A 21312-nucleotide genomic window follows, 5' to 3' on the forward strand; every position below is an offset into this window, starting at 1 on the left:
AGCAATCACCATGTGTCCTTGGTGCTGTGGATACAAACAGCCTATAAGCTTTGGAGGACACGTCTGATGAGTCTGTCTTTCAGCCTGTCAAGGATACACAGAGTCTGATGGTGAGATTACATAACCGTGACCCTTCGCCTGCTGCACCTCCACAGTTATTTATTATAACAGGTTACATGTGCACACATTGACATTAGGTAATGCCTTCGTAGACCAGTCCAATTGAAAACACGTGACTAAGCGAAATTAAAAAACAAACACAAAGAAATCCAATAGTCCATTTAAAGCAGAATTGTCTCTTTAAATATCACATATCTTGCAGTTCACAAAGAGTGAAAACACCACCGGAAAAGTTGTATTTGGCCTTGAAAGTATGAGAGTCCTCCCCCGCTGCCGGGGCGGAGTTGGTACGATCCTGCATGGCGTAAAGTTTCCTTCCGTATGGAGCTCAGTGTGAGCCCGACACGAAGAGGGGAGCCGGAGGTAAGACACCACCAAACTCTCACTTTACCCGACTCATGTCGACCTCCAGTCTGTGGCAGTCCGTGGGTCCCACACCTCAGGCACAGCAGACTCACTTTCCGAGTCGAAACTCAAAACAGAGGAGGGGTATTTAGCTTTTAAAGCCAACGTTAGCTTGAGATACGTGCTGCTGACTCCCACTGTTACGCAAACTGAGGCTAACTCACATCTCGCTTTGACCGGTCGTTTCTGTAGCATGTGCAGTTTTAAACATTGAAGTCACATCAGCTTTATACGTATCGTGATTAAGGCAGCACTGTTTTATATCTGAATAAGTCTGTGTTTTGTTTTACAGTGTTGTGTTTTCAGTCAGAGCCAGTCCCGCTCCAGGTAATAGCCAGGGCCCCAAGTCCACTCCCACTGGCTTTCATGGACATTTTTCTGTTTTTGTCTTAACCAGAGTGATGTTTTTTGTTTTTTTTAAAGAAAGAGATCAATCTCCTCAGCTACCACTGATTTCTATTATTATAAACATATCAAGCTGATAGCCATTCAACTGGAGCTGTGTGCACATGCTGTCGGAGACCGGTTCCCCTATCTCAGATGTTACTCAACTGTTTGCTTTCAGCAGAAGTCGTGAGGATGAACTGTAGTAAACCTCGACAAAGTCTGTTTCATTGATCATTTAAACCCCCGGTTAAACAGCTATCAATGCCTCTTTCACATGATGAACTTGTATTTAACCCAAGGGTCACATGGGTTTGTATGCACTGTGTGTTAGTCAGCAGCATTATGCATGGCTCTTTAAACTGTATCCACAGTCTCAGGGGTATTTTTTTTTTTTTTTTTTTTTTTTTTAAAGAAAAAGGTCTGTTGCCTAGATTAGTTAAACTTTCTAAAACATGCCAGAAAATTGCGCTTAAATGTCCTAACCCAAAAATAATCAACTTAATGTCACAGATGACTTAAAAGTAGCAAATTCTCACAGTTGAGAAGCTGGACTCAAATTAGGACTAGAATAATACATTATGAAACAAATCATTATCATAATCATCATCATATTATTATTATTATTATTATTATTATTATTATTATTATTATTATTATTATTATTATTATTATTTATTTAAATAGTTGCTGATGTATTATGTCATGTTTTTCACTTTGTGAGACCAGCATGAAAAATGTAAGCTCTTAAGGTAGAAAACTACCTGTTCAACTAGAGTCGTCCTGTTTCCACCTGATACACTGTGAACTTGACACAGGAGGCACTTGTTTTTTCAGTTCGAGCTGATAATTGATCCTGCTGGGAGATCACTTAAGCAGGGTAGTCAGCATAGAAACCGTTAAAGTGTGAGTGATTTGGTGCGAGGTAGTTACCATAGTGTGATGCTTGTTCTCTCCTGGGTGATCTTAGGTTTGTTGTGGTGCTGTTGAAATGTAGATCATTATTCACAGGGTAATCTTAACCTTCAGCCTGCCTTCATTCATTCATTCATTGTTAGAAATGAATTGGACAGAAAAAATATTTAAGATGCTTTATAACAGAGAAAATGTCAACAACATCAAAACGTACAGCCTCTATATAGGTTTCCAATGTTGTGATTGTTAATCTCTAAATGCTATGATGAAATAATATATGAAATACTTCAACATCACTGAATATTACTACTATAAAACTAGTAAGTACAATTTTAACAGACCAATGAAAAGCCACTAGTTACCACACTAGATTATTATGTGTCTAAAGTCTTTTGTTAGAAAGGTTCAAAACCTTTAATGAGTTTATTTGAGATTCTTACTTATGTGACCAATAGACTAGTATAGTCCAGGTATTTAGACTAGTGTTGCAGAACATGAAGTCACCGTGACTGCGATCTGTATCTATGCAGAGGGTGAACTCTGTACATAGTAGTTACCTGTGAGTCAGCAGTATAACAGTGAACAAGAGTTGTGATGATTGTGTGCATAGCTGAGGAAAGTGAGTACAGTCTAACTGTACTGTAATTGTTAGGCAGTCAGCTCACAGAATCGGAGAAAACCTGATCCCATTGTTTTGACCCCTTGAACCAAATTGTGAACCCAGAGCCAAGAACATGAAGCCCTCTCGTGCCCACTTTGAGAGGATTTGCTGTCGCTGCATCCAAACAAAAAGCATGCAACAAATTCCTTGGGTATAGAAAGCATACTATACAATGTTGTAATAAGTTGAGCCACGTGGAAGAGGCTATTGTCCAATAATGCTTGCACAAAAGCTGCCCTTGTATGGTATAACACATAGGATACAGCTCACATATGTTAGCAATCATATCGTTCTGTGCAGCGGCGGAACCAGTTTTTTCTGAGTTCCTGCTTTTTTCTCAGCTGGAATTTTTCAAAACCGAGACTGTATGCACAAAGCGCCTTTTAAATACCACGCCACGGGTTTTAAATTACAGTTGCACCTCCAGCCGCTATTAAACACTCCTTACAAATAAGCTTAATTACACTGTAGTTGCTGTCAGAAAGGACATCAAGTACGCAGGGTTAGGCTTAGGTAAACAGATCTTCATCTTAAACAATAGATCTCATGAATAGTTTGTTGATTTTCCTTTCAGTCTGTAAGACTAGTGTTAAATCATTTAGTCCAACGAAACCATTTAAATCTGCAATGTGCATATTGCATAACTTTTACTGTTTACACTCCAAATAACACAGCCAGTGACCATTTTACTGTATGTGCTATAGTACCGTATGTGCATGAGCTAGAAATGTCAAATCTTTGCACATTTCACTAAATGATAAGTGAAATGATAAATTTGATATGAATAAGTTCATAAATTTTCTCTTACATAGTCAGTTGCCCCTAAATGAAAATTTGAGACAGTGCTTGCAACTAGTAAATTTGCCTTTTTTTTAACACTGGTAAAATGTAGAAGAGGTGACTCAAAGTATCTGGAATCATTACAGGTGTCAGACCAACGTGTGTGAGGATCATGAATGACAAGGAAATGTGAATATTTGTTTTGCAAGTCAATTTACAGTGTGCGCCCCTACATTTTCTGCTTGCACTCCTAAAAATTAAAGTTGGTGGGAAAAACAGTTAGCCTGGAGCCCTATTGGTCACCGAACACTCTCCGCATTATGTAAGATTTATTATCATTGGTCTCATCGCTGTACTCTCACTGTCCCCATGCAGAGTGTCAACATGGCAGACATGGACGCCGAGACCACCACACACACCGAAGCCATGGCGGAGGAAGAGGAGCCTCTTTTCAGCAACCTGGACATCTTCCTCTTTTCCCTGATAATCGGCCTGGTCATATATTGGTTCATGTCCCGGAAGAAGCCCGATCCCATCCCTGAATTCAAGAAACTCGACACACCGTGAGTCTCTGTCTGGGCACACCTGGGTTTTACATTTTTATCAAAAAGATTTTACTTTAAGTTTTGATTCAGATTTGAGTGTGTTCTTAAGAGAAAAAAGGAGGCTTATTTTCTTAGTTTAAAAAAAATCTTGTGTAGAGAATAATGTGTACTGTATTTTACTTGAAGGCCTGTTGACTTATTAAATTCTTGTTTTTTTTACTTTAGCAAACATTTGACAGTAAAACACATGTTTGATTTGAACTGACATGACCAAGTATCACCCAAGTATTTTTTTTTACACTAGTTTTATACTCAAATACATTTCTACTTGTCAACAGTGTCAACAGTGTCAACAGTGATCTGTCTTAATCATCATCCTCATTCATTAAGATTTTTTTTTCATCTAGTTATTGCATCACTACTGTTTTCTATGAAGCTCATAATGCAAATATTAACATGACTTTTTAAGTGTTAGCTGCTGATAGTTATATTGTAAACACAATACACACGTGTGTACTCAAACAACACAGCTCAGGACCGTGTCTCCAAAGTTTGCTTGCGTGGATCGCGGTTTTTGATAAAGTTGGATCTCAGCACCTTGTGTTTATTCAGTAACAGGTTGTGACACCAGTAGATTTTGCTGAACAAAAAGCTCAGAAAACAGCACTGTATGTACCTAAAATTATGAAGTCGTATCGTTCGGTTCAGCTCTCGTCTCACTTGGTCACATTATGTTCTTTGTGTGCAATTAACTTTACATTATCTCCAGCGCTGATCTCAGCTCTTTATCAACGTAACCTCCTGTCAAAAATAGCTGGAACTCACCAGTGACCTGTGTGTGGATACGCCAGGGGGCGTTCAGGTGTTTATTGTTGGAAATTGGTGTTAAAAATGAAAAAGATGTTCTGTTGTTTACTTTAGATGAAAGCCACAGACACTCTCTGTTTGTCCTGTGAGATTAACTGACTATTTGTCCACAGTCATACTTAAAATTGTGCAAAAGGCCATAAAAACATTTTGACCTGAAGTTTCAGGAGATTGTGTTCTGCAGCTGGAAGGGATATTTTTTCTGAACATTGTAGAGCCAGTTTGTGGGTTATGAGGGTCTTTTAGTTGTTAGGGCTTAATAGACCTGTAAGTTTCTTGATAAGTTAATAAATAATTGTCTCTGTAAAAGGACAGAAAGTAGTGACACAAGCTTGAAATGTCCCTGAAACCGTGCACACGTGGGTGGACTCATCAAGTGTTCTGTGTTGCTGCATAAAGAAATAACCAAAGCAATTATTTGCTGATTAATTTTCAGTCTGTCGGCTAATTGAGTTACTGGCTAATCACTGTAGCTGCGCATGTTTCCACCAGAGAAGAATGATGAGGGTAATTGCGTGTTTCTCTGGTGATCTGTCTCTGTCTTGTTACACACGAGCAGCTCGAAGGAAACAAATGTTTTCCCTCAGTTAGACTCTCTGCCATTGAATTATGTGCACAAGCTGTCACTAAACTGGCCTTGAAGCAAGTGTGTGAGAGTGCACGTCTCTTCAGGCTCTTGTAAATGTTCCACTAGTAGCGACCTTTGCTGTCTGCCCCCTTCTTCTTTTTGCACCGTCTTTCTTTCTCCGCTCTCACAAACTTATCTGATGTCTCCCTCTCTCTCTCTCTCTGGTGTCAACGCCTGTGAGGCGAGCCTTCCCTCCTCTGTCCCCTCCCCTCATCACTTATCAATGGAGTGATGGAGGCTTGGCTTGATTTCAGCGGACTCCCCTCTCCTTCCACTGGTCGCATTTTTATTTAGTCCCTCCACAAACACAACGCAATTTCTTTTGGTCACCGGAGTAAAAGCCGTGGGCCGGCTACGCTCGCCGTGTGGCTGAGGTCCTACGTTGGCTGTGTGAATGGAGACAGTGTTGGAGGCTGAGCAAGGGAGATCCTGACCATTTGTACTGTGAAAACAGGAGGTTGGCTAGAAAGGGGGAGAGACCCCTGGAGGACATGTTTTGCTTTGGGGAAGAGTGTGTGTCTGTGGAGGGCGGGAATACAGGAAGGGAACATAGAGCAGCACAAGCACTAAAGCTGGTCTCCCCTCCCCTCAAAGGGAGCAGTGATTACCTAACTGTTATGAAGGGGGTGTAGTCTTCCATGTCTTTCCTGTGCTTTTGTTTTTGGCCCTGAACCCGTTTTGAAAGTTCCCTAGAGAACAAACGCGAAGCGGCGAGCCAAGCTCCTTTTGTGAGTCCTCTCCAAAGGTGGAAAGTTGAGGCAAAAGACAAGCAACCCTTTCTTTGCCCTGAGTTACTTTTTTTTTTTAATTCTTCTTTCCCCACTCCCCTTTTTTTTCCTTTTTGGTGTGTGTGTGTGTGTGTGTGTGTGGGCTGAGCTGCACTGCCATTGGAGTAGAGCCATGTCACAAATGCAATCCTTTTATGATAAATGAGGTTGCTATAGCAATGACATTCCCCTCTCTCCTCCAGTGAGATGGGGGCGGGGGATACTTCAGGAAAAAAAAAAAAGACCATTCACGGCTCTTTCCCCCCCTTCAATGGTCTCACCGAGGAGTTTGCTCTGATAACTAGCCCAATTCTCAGAATGGATCTTGTGGACTTTTTCGTTGCGAACACCTTTCAGACCGGAGAGGGAAAGGGGCGGGGATGAGGAGGAAGGCATTCGCAGCCCTAGAGTGTTTCAGTGTGTGTTTGTGTGAGTCAAAACTGTGGGTCTGCAGCTCTGCTACATTTTATGGGAAAGTCAGTTTCCCACCATTGTGTCCTCAGCGGTTGCCAGACACTGACAGGGCTTGTAGGCTGCTGTGCTCTCAGTGTGTGTGTGTGTGTGTGTGTGTGTGTGTGTGTTTGTGCGTGTGTGTGTGTATGGAGAACAGACGCTGCTGCTGGTAGCACAGGAAGAGGCAGAGTTCAGATCGTGTTGGAGCCTCTGAGGTGAAAGCAGGCAGCTCTTCCAAACCTGCGAGTGTCCAGCTGCCTTTCTGGACTGTTTTTTTTTACATTTTTTTTTTTTTTTTACATCTTGTGGTTGTGGAGTGTTGACGACCTGCTTTTGATTTTGAGCGTGGTGGTTTCCGGCGTGGCCTAGCCAGTGGTGCTAGAGGCAGCGGTGAGCTAGAGGGCTGCATGCCATGGGCTGTGTCTTCTCCCTGCCAGAGGACAGGAGAGATGCTGCTGAGAGGTCAGTAAAGTGTTTGATTTTACTGCTCGGTGACATCGATTTGTTTAACGATGTGTGTCTGGAGTTGTTTTTACCACCAGCTGCCATTGTTTAATCCTGCTGCTGCTGCTGAGTTTTGATAGCTCAAATCACACTGGGAAGTTTTTGAATGACACATCTTTCTAAGTATCTTAACTAATGACTTTCTACAAACAAGGTGTAGATGCTTGTTTCTATCACAGCCTGGGAAGTGTGTATATATATATATTTTTTGTTTTGTTTTTTGTTTAAACATTCACTGTTCTCTGTGTGTTATGTAAGAGATGTTATTCAGTAAACAAACTCAACATGAGGTTTGATTTCCATTTTATTGGTGTCTGAACGGAAGACTGAACCAACTCAGTGGGCTTGTTTGAAAAAGGGTTCAGTTCCTGTATGGATGGATGAATGAATGGAAATTTCATTTTGACAGTATATACATAGAATATGAAGTATTTGGTCTGAACAGTCAATTGTTCAAGCCCCAGCAGACACAGCAGAAAAGAGTACATCTGCATTTGCTGTTAAAACCTTTTTTTTTCATTGGTGTTATGGGTGAATGTCGCTGCTACCTCTGCGGATCCATTTCCTCAATTAAAGCCAAATGTTATTAGTCGTACCTGCAGTCCTTGCAGGTTACTTCCTAATTTTTGAGACACCGTCATTGGAGATGTAAATACAACTTGGACTACTTTAAGTAATGTTGGTCACTTTCAGCTTGTAACTATTAGTTCTGCAACACAAGCGATTTGTCTCCAACCACAATTTATTTCCTGTTTCATTTTTTGCCATGTTTTTTTTTTAAATTCCTACAAAGCCTTTCAGAATAGTAGTAGTTTGCATTTTTTTTTTTTTTTTAAGACATTTGCATTTGACGTCAAGGTGCCACAGATGTTGAAGTGTGATAACCTGCCCGTTGATGCACAACTGTTGAATGGCTGTGGAGCCGGCGTGGCAGACGACGTGAGCTAATAAGAGTTCAGACAGATCCTGCTAAAGCTGTGAGGAATGCTTCAGCTCCAGGGCAAAGCCTCATTCTTTTACATTTTCTATCAGGAATTTACACTTTACTTCAGAGCGCAATCCGCATTAACCGTGGGGATGGGGGCAGTTTTTATGGCGTGTTGGGCATCAGCCCCACATGCCTGCACTCTGCACTCTGCTTCTCAGCTTGTAAATTGTCTGAAATGTGTGTTGGAGACAAAATGGTATCATGTGGTTTCAGTTAGTAAATACTCTCATAATTCATGTATAAAGTTGCTGAAGGTTAGATAAAAAGAAAACAGTTGAATATATTATATAGGCAGTTAATAGACTTTCTCTATTGTTGCCAAACTTGAAATATTATCTATGCGAGTAAAATTTCCAGTTTTTTTCTCTCTAAAGGTAAAATATGTGTAGATTTGTAATTTTTTTGGATCATAATTTTAAATGTCTGTCAAAAATGATCTCAATGATTTTCTTTTCTTTACATCCGATTCCCCCTTATTCCCTATTTTACTCAAGATTTTAGGGTTTATCCTACAGTCTTGTGCTTCTTGATACAGAAAATCTGAGAACATTTTCTTCTCACACGACTATTTGTGGCCTTTTTGTTTCCTTTCTCGGTGCCGACAGAATTGCAGCTGTCCACTTAGAGCTTTGATGCTGAATAAAGTGGCGTTGCCTTTTATTTGGTTTGATAATAGATTTAGCTTCCAATGTTCCTTTTTTTTTTTTACGGACACTTGTTGTTTTGATCTGTTCCCATCCATTAATTACTTCCTTGGTAATTCTGAGTCAGGCTTTTAAATTAGCATGAGGCGTACGTATGTTGTAATGATTCAGAATCTACCGCTTCCCTTTTAATCATATTATAATTGCGTAATATATTAGTGGTACGTGCATGTACAAACGGTCAGCATGACTGATGCATGTGTGGCTGCTGAGTCACTGCTCTGCTGCTCCCTGGAATAGTGTGAATAAGCATTTAATGAAACACTGATCATACAAAAATCCGAGCAATCTAAGCAATAACATGTTCTTAGATCATTAGATATGTTATATATATATATATATATATATATATATATATATATATATATATATATATATATATATATATATATATATATATATATATATTCTTATAAATGAAGGTTTGCTTAAAATACAAAATTTCACCAACACAGTTCTCACTTTTATTTGTGAAAATGTGATTTCCCTAATTATCAGTAAATAGTAATGTCGACCCGTTGCACAACTCTGCTGTTTGTTTAGAGACCTTTTCCACAGTTGATTGATGAACCTGTTGAACCACGTTCAACGTTCAGTGATCTGTGCAGTGTAATCAGACAGGTTCTTCCACCACAACAAATCAAAACACATATTAATTATGAATTAAATGCACTGTATAATAATTTGATAACTGCTCTATAACATACTGTAGCAGATATAAGAAAATCTTAAGTGGTTTTTCATTTACTATGTTTCTCATTTTAATTTCTATAAAGATTTTGGCAACTCCTTGTTTTTTTTATTTTATTATACCCTCATTCACCATCTACAGTACTTGTGTAGCAGCTTACACACAATTGGTTGTGTTATAAGCTCAGTTAGTGAGTTTCATGTTTAACCTGCACTTCACTGCCCATTACATGCCTAAATAGTCATGTTTAAAGGAACATACTGTCATTTAGGCTAAAATAACTTAAGTGAAATCTTCTTTTTTTTTCAGAGCACCCACCACGAGAGAGACAAGTTTCATTGAGAAAATGAAGAAAACGGTGAGGCATGGTGCTATGACGGCAGTCTTTTTTTCCCACTCATCATATCATCGTTCCCATCACTCCTGTGTCATTTTGTGTCGGTGGTTTCATTTCTTCACTGTAAATAAGTTCCCTTTTACTGCATTTTATTTTGAACTCGCAAATACACAGTGTATATTGTTGTGGCCTTTCACCAACCTTGAAGTTTGTTTTCCCCAGTAATTGTACTGTTTAATCTGCCATTTAGTCCTTGAGTTAAATACTGGCTTCATCGTGTCCTCCAGCTACATTTATTAAAACAATAAATTTTGGTTTTTGGTTTCCCTCCTGTCTTTGCTGTGCGACTCAGAGGGATATAATAGCCTCCTTGCTAATGTGTGCAGTTTTACATTTGGAAACCCTGTTTTGATATTGATGGTCGTCTGTTTTCAAGCCAGCTTTGAGAAGAGACTCTGGTTTTGAATCATGTGGTTTTCCAGCAAATAGTTCAGATACCATAATGGTGGCATAATAGTGTTTGGTCCCTGCAGCTATTCGGATTTGTCTGTTTTTCTTTGTTATGAATTATCATGGCAACAATGTAGGCATGGAAGAAACATTTTGTGATTCTTAAAAATGCATATACGTACACTGGAGCTGTTAATATTTGTAGAGAGATACTATATCGTAGCAATGGGAAGTCAAGTTGTATCAGTTTTTATTTTACATTGTACACTGGCTGTGTCACATGATGTGTTTAAGCAATTGAAGGAAGATGCATTCTGGATATATTTTCAGTAAACTTTAACAGATGCAGTGCCTATGTTGGATGAAAGAGACAGGTTAGGTTTTAGTAATAATTGTGGGGGGAAAAAGCTGTTTCAAATGATTTTCTGTCTTTTTGTAACCAGGGCAAGAACATCATTGTGTTCTACGGCTCCCAGACGGGCACCGCAGAGGAATTTGCTAACAGACTGTCCAAAGATGCTCAGCGTTATGGCATGAAAGGAATGGCTGCCGATCCAGAGGAGTACGACATGGTAAGAGCTGCATCGGTGGAACAACATATAACTCTGATAATTACAATTAACATAACACCTTTTTTAAATTCTTGTGGCTTATACTTGTTATAGCTGCCAGTGAATGATTTGATGAAGTGAAGTATCACTGCAGTGCTGAGGACTGATTAAGTCTGTGTGCTGCTACTGTGGGAAAGCAAAATGCAGTTAACACCTAGGTGGTGATAAGCCGGTAGTCCAGTCATGTTAATACAATGCATAGACTGCACCATGGCTGACTCTAAATGAACCAATAACAACCTGTGCACAGGTTGTCTGCGTCACAATAATACAAAGTGTGCAATATAATGATGAATTGCAACGCTGATGGGACAACTCTCAGGGAACAGCTGGTCACAGATTGAAGAAAAACCTTTTAGCTCCACGTTGTTCATTTTCTGGTCCTTTCATGTCCCAGGGTGAAATGGGCCGTCTGTCCGAGATCCAAAACTCCCTCGCCATATTTTGCATGGCCACCTACGGTGAGGGAGACCCAACCGATAACGCCCAGGACTTCTACGACTGGCTGCAGGAAAATGATGATGAAGACCTGAGTGGACTAAACTACACTGTGAGTTTCTATTGTCGTGGCTTTTCTTTTAAATTGTTACATTCGTAATTGACAGGTAATTGTGTTGGAATTATTTTCATTATTGGTGTATAAATACAGATGCATCTCAATAAATTAGAATATAAATTCCAGTCAGTTTCCAGTAGTTCAAGTCCAACAGCCCCAACCAAGTATTGAGTGCATATAGATGGACATACTTTTCAGAAGGCCAACATTTCCTATTAAAAATGCTTTTTTAAATTGGTGTTTGGTAATATTCAAAAATGCTGAGATACTAAATTTGAGCTCTTCATTAAATGTAAGCCATAATCATTACAGTTAAAAGAAATTAAGTACATTAATGTTTCATTCTGTGTGTAATGGATCTATATAATGTATTAGTTTCACTTTTTGAATTTAATTACCGACATAAATAAACTCTTCAATGATTTTCTAATTTATTGAGATGCACCTGTATGTTATCTCATCAGGTTGAATAGCCCATGAGATTTTCCATCAAAATCCCTATAAAACCACCAACTCATTTTGTTTAAAAATGGTTCAAAGGTTTTGTAATGGGGAGCACAAACAAATAAAGTTTCCTTTTGAGCACAAGAGCCAACAAAACACTACATCTAGACACAACCCTTAGCCTGTGCTAGCATCGCCCTGAGGATCTCCACAGCAATGCTGAGCTAGTGAACATTTGCTGAGCACATAAGTTTAGTTTCTGCAGCCGGTCACTAATGAAAAACAGATGTATTGTTGTGTGGTCATCAAGTCACTTACACATCAAGGAAAAGAAAAGCTGGAGCCTCTTAGCAGTTGTGGGATTTTCTTCTTGGTAAAGCCAGACTAGCACCAGCTCTATGGTCAAACTCTGAAAGAAATTCAGTCTTGGATTTATCTATTGGGACTGACGACACATAATATGACACTTAAATTTGAAGTGTTTTTTTTTTTTACCACGATGCAAATACTATGAGGTCGGTTTCACCTGTACGCTGCAATAGTGAACTGTCCCTGTGGGTGGAGCCTGTGTCTTTAAACATGGGACGGCTCAGCGTTTTAACTGGGGACACTCAAATTGACTAACATGCACACGCTGTCAGCCCAGCTACCAAAACAAAGAACAGAGAAACTCTAACTGTACAGTAGCTGTTTCCTGCTTCATCATTGTTTAAGATCGTGTTTACAGAACCTTTTAACTCATCAAGTTTGTCAAAACAGTCGCCATCTAATGTTTCATCGATCAACTACCGTAACATGTTATTAGATTCATTGGTCTATTTTTGTGTCTCCTCAAGCTAAGTTTGACATGGTATAATTATATGAGCTCAAGTGACAACATGTCCACATTTACTCTAACTTCAGTTTTGCTCCACACCTTCATTCTGCACCATAATGAGGGAAAAGTCATCCAGTTTTAAAAGAATGCAAATGATTTCCCTTTAGCATATTTTAAGGGTAATGTTACATGGAAATTTGACTGGCACAACCCATACAGGCTGGATTTGCATTATCCCTACACTGAACCTAAATAATACGAGTTGTATTTAAACTCAAATCTTTGTTCTCTGTTCTTTCTACATTACCTGTTTATTTTATGAGTCACACTATGTCTTGTTTGCAGGCCTTTCATACAGAGTTCACAGGCTTCACTAGCACGAACTACATCGGCCTTTGTGCGCGTCATGAAAGAAAGGGCTTTGTGTGTTGTCATGTCTGGTCCATGTGCGTGTCTGTGTGTGTGTGATTGTTGGGGTGCACTGATCCCCTGCCCTCATTTGAGTGAAGAACTTGACTGAGCAATCTGAAACTCTTGGGCACAGTCACGTTCTTTCTGCTGAATCTTCTCTATTGTCTTTCTGCTCTAGATTACAGCAACACCAGATTAATCACAGAAAGATTGTTCATCGTCTCCTCCTGTGTTTGATTTATGTTGTGTAATTTTATAGATTAAATGACATTTTATCGTATAGCAACAAACACAGACAGGTGAACAGACTACTTCCAAATGACAAGCACCTTGAATTGATTGATTGTTAACGACGTTAAACAACTGAAAACCACAAGCTCATCATGTACTGTATACTCTGTGTTCTCCTGTCACGGCTTGTTAAATGTCACAGACTAATGGTTTCCTTTTGCACCCTGTTCTGCCTTCAGGTATTTTCTTTGGGCAACAAGACATATGAACACTACAATGCAATGGGAAAATATGTTGACAAAAGGCTAGAAGAACTGGGAGCCAAGCGCATCTTTGACCTCGGTTTGGGAGATGACGACGGGAAGTAAGTGATCTATAAATCCACTGAGCCTATGAAGAAAAGCAGAGCTGGTTTTGGATGCAGCACAAATTGCATGTCATGAAGAACAATCTGTCATTATTAAAACCCAATGAGTCTGTAATAGGAACACAATGTAAGACTGACAGCTGAGTTTGCTGAACAAAAGAAAATTGTGCATGTGAGTTAAAAAAAAAAGATGTTTAAAAACAAAGTGACTGCACAGATGACTGGCATAAATTAGCCAAATAAGTGGGTGAGGAACACAGTGGGAAGCTGAACTGAGATGTTCATGTTCACAGACATGAAATCTAATAAGTTAGGAAATGTGTTGAGCACTTTTATGAGGAATAACCTGCAGGTTTGTACCGCTGCACAGACCTTTTAAGCCACAGACTAATAAATGCACACAATATTGCACACAACCATCATTCATATGTATAAAAGCCTTGTACAGTATGTAAAGTCACATTTGGAAAAGGCTTATTTAAACATGTTCAAGCGTATTAACTATTTAAGTGTTTGTATGTCGGTCACAGTTTTATGATAAAATTATAAAATTGACTTGTTCGTTTCAATGGGAGGGAGAAGAACAGTCCATTACTACTGGAGTGTTTCTTAGTTTGCATTTTTAGGAAAATCTTTTCTTTCAAGTCATTTCACTTCGAAGTTCAACTTTCCAAAGAAACTGTGCCACTAAATAAATAATCACAATTAAGATGTTTTTTCAAAGACTTTCATGTTGCTGTGAATTAAAAAAAAGTCTAACTGACATCAGCCTTTTCGAAACAAATGTTAATTTAAACGGTCTGTTTTTGTCCCTCAGTCTGGAGGAGGACTTTGTTTCATGGAGGGAGCAGTTCTGGCCGGCTGTCTGTGAGCACTTTGGAGTGGAGGCCCTGGGAGATGAATCAAGGTGCATTTCATTGTGTTGTATGAATATTAACATTTTGACCATCATCAAACAGCTGAAGCCACAGCTTTACCTCAAAGCCTTTGCACTTCCTACTATAGTATAACACTGTAGATTTATACTCTTTCCTCAAAGTGTTTATTCATATTATATGTATTCAGTTGTACGAGTGAGACTGTTGTTGTCAGTAGAGGCACAGACAGATTGCTAAATCTGAATTATGTGGTGAAACGCTTTCAGCTACATGTCAAATGCAAAGAGGCATGTTTGAGTAATACTTTGGATTAAGAACATGTGTGTCATCTTTACAACTATTTCCAATTCTCTAACCAGAAATGAAGTAGAAGAGCACCTCATTGTCTAACTTATTGTTATTATTATTCCCCTTGCAGCATACGGCAGTACGCGCTACAGGAGCACACCGACGTCAACATGAACAAAGTCTACACAGGGGAGATTGGTCGCCTGAAGAGTTTTGAGGTCCAGAAGCCGTAAGTACTGTAGCAGAGGCCATGTTCGCTAATGAGGCCAGGACAAGGTCAGGACGTTGTTAAAGTGCAGTCTGCGCAGTCATTGCTCACATTTCACCCACATTTATAACACAACTGCAAAAGTTTATCAAAGGTCATTTTCTAAAAATGAAGCTCTCTGCCCCCTTGTGGACATGGAAACACATTTTCTACACTTATCATTTTGATTTAAAATGTTGTTATGTATATCAAAGAATAGACCCTAGTTTTTTTTATTTTTATTCAACTAACCCCTTTAGAATACATTTTTATATTTATGTGTCTCTCTCTTATTCACAGGCCCTTTGATTCGAAAAACCCTTTCCTGGCCCCGGTCACTATCAACCGCAGACTCAACAAAGCTGGCGATCGACATCTTATGCACCTGGAGCTTGACATAACAGGCTCCAAGATCAGGTGAGTCTAATATTAAGTTAATTAAGAAAGTAATTGGACATGTGATACACCAGATGTTTGTAACTGAATAAGTTCTTCTTGCATGTCTCTGACATGACATAAGTACATGAACCACCGTGGTTATTGTCCTGTTTTAAGGCTTTATGGAAGCAGGTCGAAGTCTAAATCTGTCACATTCTGTGATTTCAGATATGAGTCAGGAGACCACGTTGCTGTTTTCCCCACAAATGACTCTGCGCTGGTGAACAAGATCGGACAAGTCCTTGGAGTGGACCTTGATGTGGTTATCTCTCTCAACAACCTTGATGGTATGGCATTGAAAGCCCCAAGCACCTTGACTTGACTATTTATCTGTGAAAAAAAATCCCCATGGTCATGTTCTTGAAGTCAGTGTCTCTTTATTCAAGTCGTGCACAGAAACAGAGTCATGGGAGAGGAGCTCCCCACACAGAGAAAGTCGTCAGTATTTAAGCACAATGGAGAGTACTCATAAGAGATGTCATTCTGCCTAGCAACGGCCACGTTATCTCTTACGCTGCAAGGAAGGTGTTTTCTAAACTTAACCCCTCAAAGCTGTTTGCATACCTCCACTATCTTCAAGGCTGCTTTGCTTATTAAAACTGGACAGGTTCTCACAAAACTTTCCTGCAAGAAAAGGACATATGATCAACCTGGTTAAATGAACATTCTTCATATCTAGACTCTGAATATCGGTGCGTGTATTGCACAGGAAGTGACTTATGGTTATTACTGCGATTACATGTAATTGCTGTAATACAACTTGTTGACCTTTTTGTCAGAGTTAAATGTGATTCCTGTCATCATGAAGATGACAGGAATCACTTTAGATGCACTTGGTGGTTGCACTGTAGATGATTAAGGCTTTTCTTTTGAGTATTTTATCAACATTTCTGAAATAAGTGGAAACACAAAATCCATTATAATATACAAATATGTGCTTAGAGTGTTATTGTCATGTATATGTTGTCGACTGGCCCTTGATACAAACTTAACAAATACTGTTATAGTCCCAAAAAATAACTAAATTGTTTTTCCTCAGATGAGTCCAACAAGAAGCACCCCTTCCCCTGCCCCACCACCTACCGCACAGCCCTCACTCATTACTTGGACATCACACACCCTCCTCGCACCAACGTCCTCTACGAGCTGGCACAGTACGCCTCCGACCCCAAAGACCAGGAGAATATGCGCAAGATGGCGTCCTCCTCCCCCGAGGGCAAGGTCAGTCAGTGAGGTGGTGTTGTAATGTAAATGCAAACATTTTTGTCACCGCTTTTTACACTTAACGTCTTTTTTTTCTCGCTGCCTCTCCACAGGCGCTCTACCAGAGCTGGGTGCTGGATGCCACTCGAAACATCCTCGCCATCCTGGAGGATATGCCGTCCCTGAGGCCTCCTGTTGACCACCTGTGTGAGCTGCTGCCTCGCCTCCAGGCTCGCTACTACTCCATTGCCTCCTCCTCTAAGGTAATCCTCTATTCAAATCACAGGGGAAAGAAATTCAGGGCATATTTTTTCTACCGGTACTATATTAATATGTTTTGGAGTGACATTAACAAAAATGTTACAGGAGTTAGTTGTTAATAAATCTCCTGTTGTGTAGGTTCACCCCAACAGCATCCACATCTGTGCCGTAGTGGTGGAGTACGAGACCAAGACTGGCCGCGTCAACAAAGGCGTTGCCACCAACTGGCTGAAAAACAAGCTGGTTTCTGACAACGGCCACAAGTCCACTGTTCCCATGTACATCCGCAAGTCTCAGTTCCGCCTGCCCTTCAAAGCCACCAACCCAGTGATCATGGTCGGGCCTGGGACAGGAATCGCTCCCTTTATGGGCTTCATCCAGGAGAGGGGCTGGCTCAAAGAGCAAGGTACTGACAGACTCTGTGTGTTCGTCCGTCTATTCACAACCTTATGTCTCATCAAAGATAGACAATCGATATCCTCATCATTTATGTCCTCAAAGACATCACACTGCACTAGGGGTTGCATGAAGTTGACTCTAATGTTATAAAAGTCAAGTCAACGTCGACTAGTTGCTGATGACGTAGTTTTCCCATCATAAATAAAATCGCGGGAGGAGGGACGCGCACTCCTACATAAGTGCAAAAGGAAATATTGTAGCCTAATTAGGCAGGAAAACAACACACAGGCCTAATCACCATCCCAGTCCTGCTCAGTCACAGATTTTGTTTTATGCGATGTAGAGCTGCCTGTATGAGTGGAGTGTTTTTTTTTTTTTTTTTTTTAAATTGCCTGCTTATTCGGCTGCGGCGAAAAACGATAAGGATACAAATGAACAAATTGGTGATCCCAGTGTAAACACTAGAAAATAGGAACTGTGATGTGGTATAAAGCTTACAAAGAAGACAAAATATGATGAAGTTTGGGTCTGACCATGTTTCACAATATTCTGTTACCTTTTCATAGGAAAGGAGGTTGGAGAGACGGTGATGTTCTTTGGCTGCAGGCACAAGAATGAGGATTATATCTACCAGGAGGAGCTGGAGGAGGCAGAGAAGAACGGCGTCCTAACACAGCTTCATGTTGCCTTCTCCAGAGACCAGGAGCAGAAGGTACGACTGACTGTGTCACTGCTGTTCGTCACTTAAAGCTGAGTAAATTATATTTACATGAACTGTAATCAGAGTTCACTCAACTCCAACTACATTCTCCAAAATACAGGTGTACGTGCAGCATCTCCTGAAGAACGATATGGAGCACCTCTGGAAGCTGATTCACACAGAAAACTCTCACATCTACGTCTGCGGGTAATGTGGACACTGGTCGAACAAAAAATGTGAAAAATACTGTATGACAGTAAATTCACAACACCTTGTCAATACCAAAAACTGAAATAATTCAGGTTTATATGTTTTAAAAAATATCAAACTAGAAGAAAGAATCATAATATAACATTTAGATTAGTACTCTTCAGTGTTTTTGCACCTCCTAGTGGATTAATGAAAAGTAGTTTCAACAATGGTTTCATTCACTTCCATTACTTGATTTTACTTTGCACCGTGATAGATATGAACATTATTGCCAGCTAATATCAGTCTGTATTATCAAAACAGAATATATTTCAATCTAAACTGTTCTCTTTCCTGGTTTAGGGATGCGAGGAACATGGCTAAAGATGTGCAGACGGCCTTCTATGAGATGGCAGAAGGACTGGGTGGCATGACACGCACCCAGGCCACAGATTACATCAAGAAACTGATGACCAAGGGACGCTACTCTCAAGATGTCTGGAGTTAAAAAGCCTGTGACACCAGCCTCTTTCTGTCTACTCAAGCAGTGGTTTTAAAAATGTCTATTTTTATCGTACGTCTTGTTTTATCAGGACTGAATATATATATACATATATATATTAAAAAAAGACTTGTTCATATTCGCCCTCGTTAATGAAAGCGGCAGGTCCTAGATCATGAGGCAAACCCTACCTCAGAAGGTTGTAATAAACCCATTCAGCAATTTCAGTCTGCTTCTCCTATTTATGTAAACTACGGTTTATAGCGGAACCATCAGCCTGTGTCTGCTGGAGTCCTCACTCGAGCCACGGTCTCAGACCAAACAACAGTCACCTGGTGTGGTTTCCAGAGACGGTTAAAGGATACATATGAATGGATGAATTGGTGTAATTGGGTGTACGACTGCAACTCTGAGTACTCAGATTGGATGGAACCTGCAGACTGGAAAGCAGGAAATACTCATTTTATTCTCAGATATAATTTTGATTTGACTCTTCTTTTTTATATACTGATGAGTTTCTCAGTTTGGCTGTCCAGCTCTTTAAATTGATGAAGACTCTGAGTAGTTGAAAATCAAATCCATCTGTTTAGTGGGACAGAAATGCTCTAATCCCAACCTCTGGATGTACATAATGTAATTCCACTGTGAACATAATCCATTTACAGTGTAAATTTAGAAAGCTCATCATGAGGGATTTGTAACTTTTCATCCAACTGATTAACAGATTGCACTACTACAGCAGATAATATCACATCATACTGTTGGTCTAAGTGACTATTATGAGCATTGTGTGTTCCTGTGGCAGCGTTAACACTCGAGAGCTTTAGACATGAAAGGATGCTGATTTAAGTTTAACCCAGAGCTGATCTCATATACTTTTGTAAGTACTCAAAATACTTTTAAATGTTTTAAAAACTGTATTAAAATTCTGTTAAGAAAAACGTTTGGTATAACAAACTGGCGTCATAGGTACAATTATGATTACCTTTGTATTTTGACAAGGGGTTTTGCCTTTTTATGCATAAGTCGTTCATTATAATCAGTGAGGGTAAACTTTAAAGAGTTTTGCAAAGGAGAGGATCATTTGTTGAAAGAAAAAACAGAATGGCAGGATTTGCATTTTGTTTCCCATACATGCCTACCTTTAAACATGAGGACAATGATTGTGTATGTACCTTGTAATATTTGTAAAACTGTTAGACTCAAAACCAGATCTAGCCTCCAATGTGGCAGTAGTTTATTTTATATGCATCTGAAAACAGAGTGTTATTCAATTCAACTCAATTTATTGTCACTTTCATGAAATATGGTTGTCTTGGCAACCACCTCTGTTTGGCATTATTTGTTTTTTCATTTTTTCTAACCAATTACATATGCATCACTAGTTAGAGAGAAGATAACTGGACATATCAAAGCATTTGGTTGTGTCTTGCAGCATCTGTCAATCAGCGTTCATCACACTACTTTTATGTGGAGTTTGGCCATCCAGTTAAAGTGCAGCCTGTGCCTTTCTAATACTGCCTTATGTATTCATCAGCATTTAAATCCTTATGCTTCACTTTACGTCTTGCGTCTTTTTAATAGTGTTTTTTTTTTTTCCTTCATTACTAAAATTTTCAATAGAAAGTCCAATTCATCTGAGACACTTTACCCAGTGCTGTCACTTTGTTTTGTCATTCCACTTCGTGTTTGAATGCATTAAGGCATGATTTTTTTCATTAATAAAATTGGAATAATTTTGCCAAGTTGTCTTTTTTTGTCATTACCAGAGGTTTGTGTACATATAGTGTCCTTGTCAAGTGTTTTAATAAAATGCTCTAACAGTTAAAGTGACCTATATTGTGCAAACTAAAACTAGTGAAACCTTTACCTGTATTCTTTATAGTATATTTACTGTATATAGTCAGAGGGCTGTTTGTTTATTTATTTGACAAAGAAAGGACTAATGGGTGTCACTGGGTAACTCTTCTTCTGCTCCAGCACGAACTCCATGTCCTGGCAGCGTTTATTTTTCTCAGTCGTCTAATTTGCTTTTGGAGAACCTCCACAAACTCATGAGCCTCCAGTTCGTATCTCTCTGACTGAACCCTCAGAGCCATTTCTCTTTCTAGTGCCAGCGCGAGCTCCTTGGCGTCTTCAGCCACAGCTTCCTGGTTCTTCCCTGCCTGTCTCAGCCTGTCAGTGAATGTCTGGATTTCAGCTGCCAGCTTCTCTGTCACTGTCAGCGCCTCCTCCAAACCCTGGTAAAGAGCCATGCTGATTCTAACGGCCTCTCGTCTTCTCCCCTCAGTCTCCGTCCTCAGTTTCTTCTCTATCTGGAGCTGGCTGTGGAAGTCGATGTTCTCGCAGCATAAGATGGTGTCAGCTTCTGCAAGCACTCTCAGCTCTTCTTCTTTCTGGAGTGTTTGCTGCAGCTTCAGGATTTCATGATGCAGCTGATCCTGTTTGCTTTTCTCAGAGCTGAGCTGAGCTAAACCCTCCTCCTTTATGTCTTCAATTGTCGCAAAGAGAATATCTGCAATCTCCACAGCCTCCAGTTTGTCTGCCTCTACCTGCATCCTCAAGTGTTTT

The 21312-nt window shown here is 39.8% G+C and overlaps 1 protein-coding gene across 1 annotated transcript; it reads left to right on the forward strand.

Moving 5' to 3' along the window:
* Positions 1-347: 347 nt before the first annotated feature.
* porb (P450 (cytochrome) oxidoreductase b) lies at positions 348-20482 on the forward strand. Its single transcript, XM_083984614.1, has 16 exons — positions 348-483; positions 3641-3828; positions 9722-9770; positions 10643-10771; positions 11208-11360; positions 13509-13633; positions 14454-14543; positions 14933-15031; positions 15350-15466; positions 15656-15774; positions 16527-16708; positions 16804-16953; positions 17090-17357; positions 17917-18062; positions 18172-18257; positions 18603-20482. Exons 1-16 carry the CDS (start codon positions 442-444, stop codon positions 18745-18747), a joined length of 2088 nt encoding a protein of 695 aa, XP_083840740.1. The 5' UTR covers positions 348-441; the 3' UTR covers positions 18748-20482.
* The last annotated feature ends 830 nt before the right edge of the window (positions 20483-21312 follow it).

This window comes from Trachurus trachurus (assembly GCF_905171665.1).
Source record: "Trachurus trachurus genome assembly, chromosome: 13".
Classification (NCBI taxonomy): domain Eukaryota; kingdom Metazoa; phylum Chordata; class Actinopteri; order Carangiformes; family Carangidae; genus Trachurus; species Trachurus trachurus.

Excerpts from the sequence above, each read along its gene's own strand:
- porb (XM_083984614.1), top strand. The coding sequence starts at position 442 with ATGGAGCTCAGTGTGAGCCCGACACGAAGAGGGGAGCCGGAG. Across the intron at positions 484-3,640 it reads CACGAAGAGGGGAGCCGGAG|AGTGTCAACATGGCAGACAT; the intron begins GTAAGACACCAC and ends GTCCCCATGCAG. Across the intron at positions 16,954-17,089 it reads CCATTGCCTCCTCCTCTAAG|GTTCACCCCAACAGCATCCA; the intron begins GTAATCCTCTAT and ends CCTGTTGTGTAG.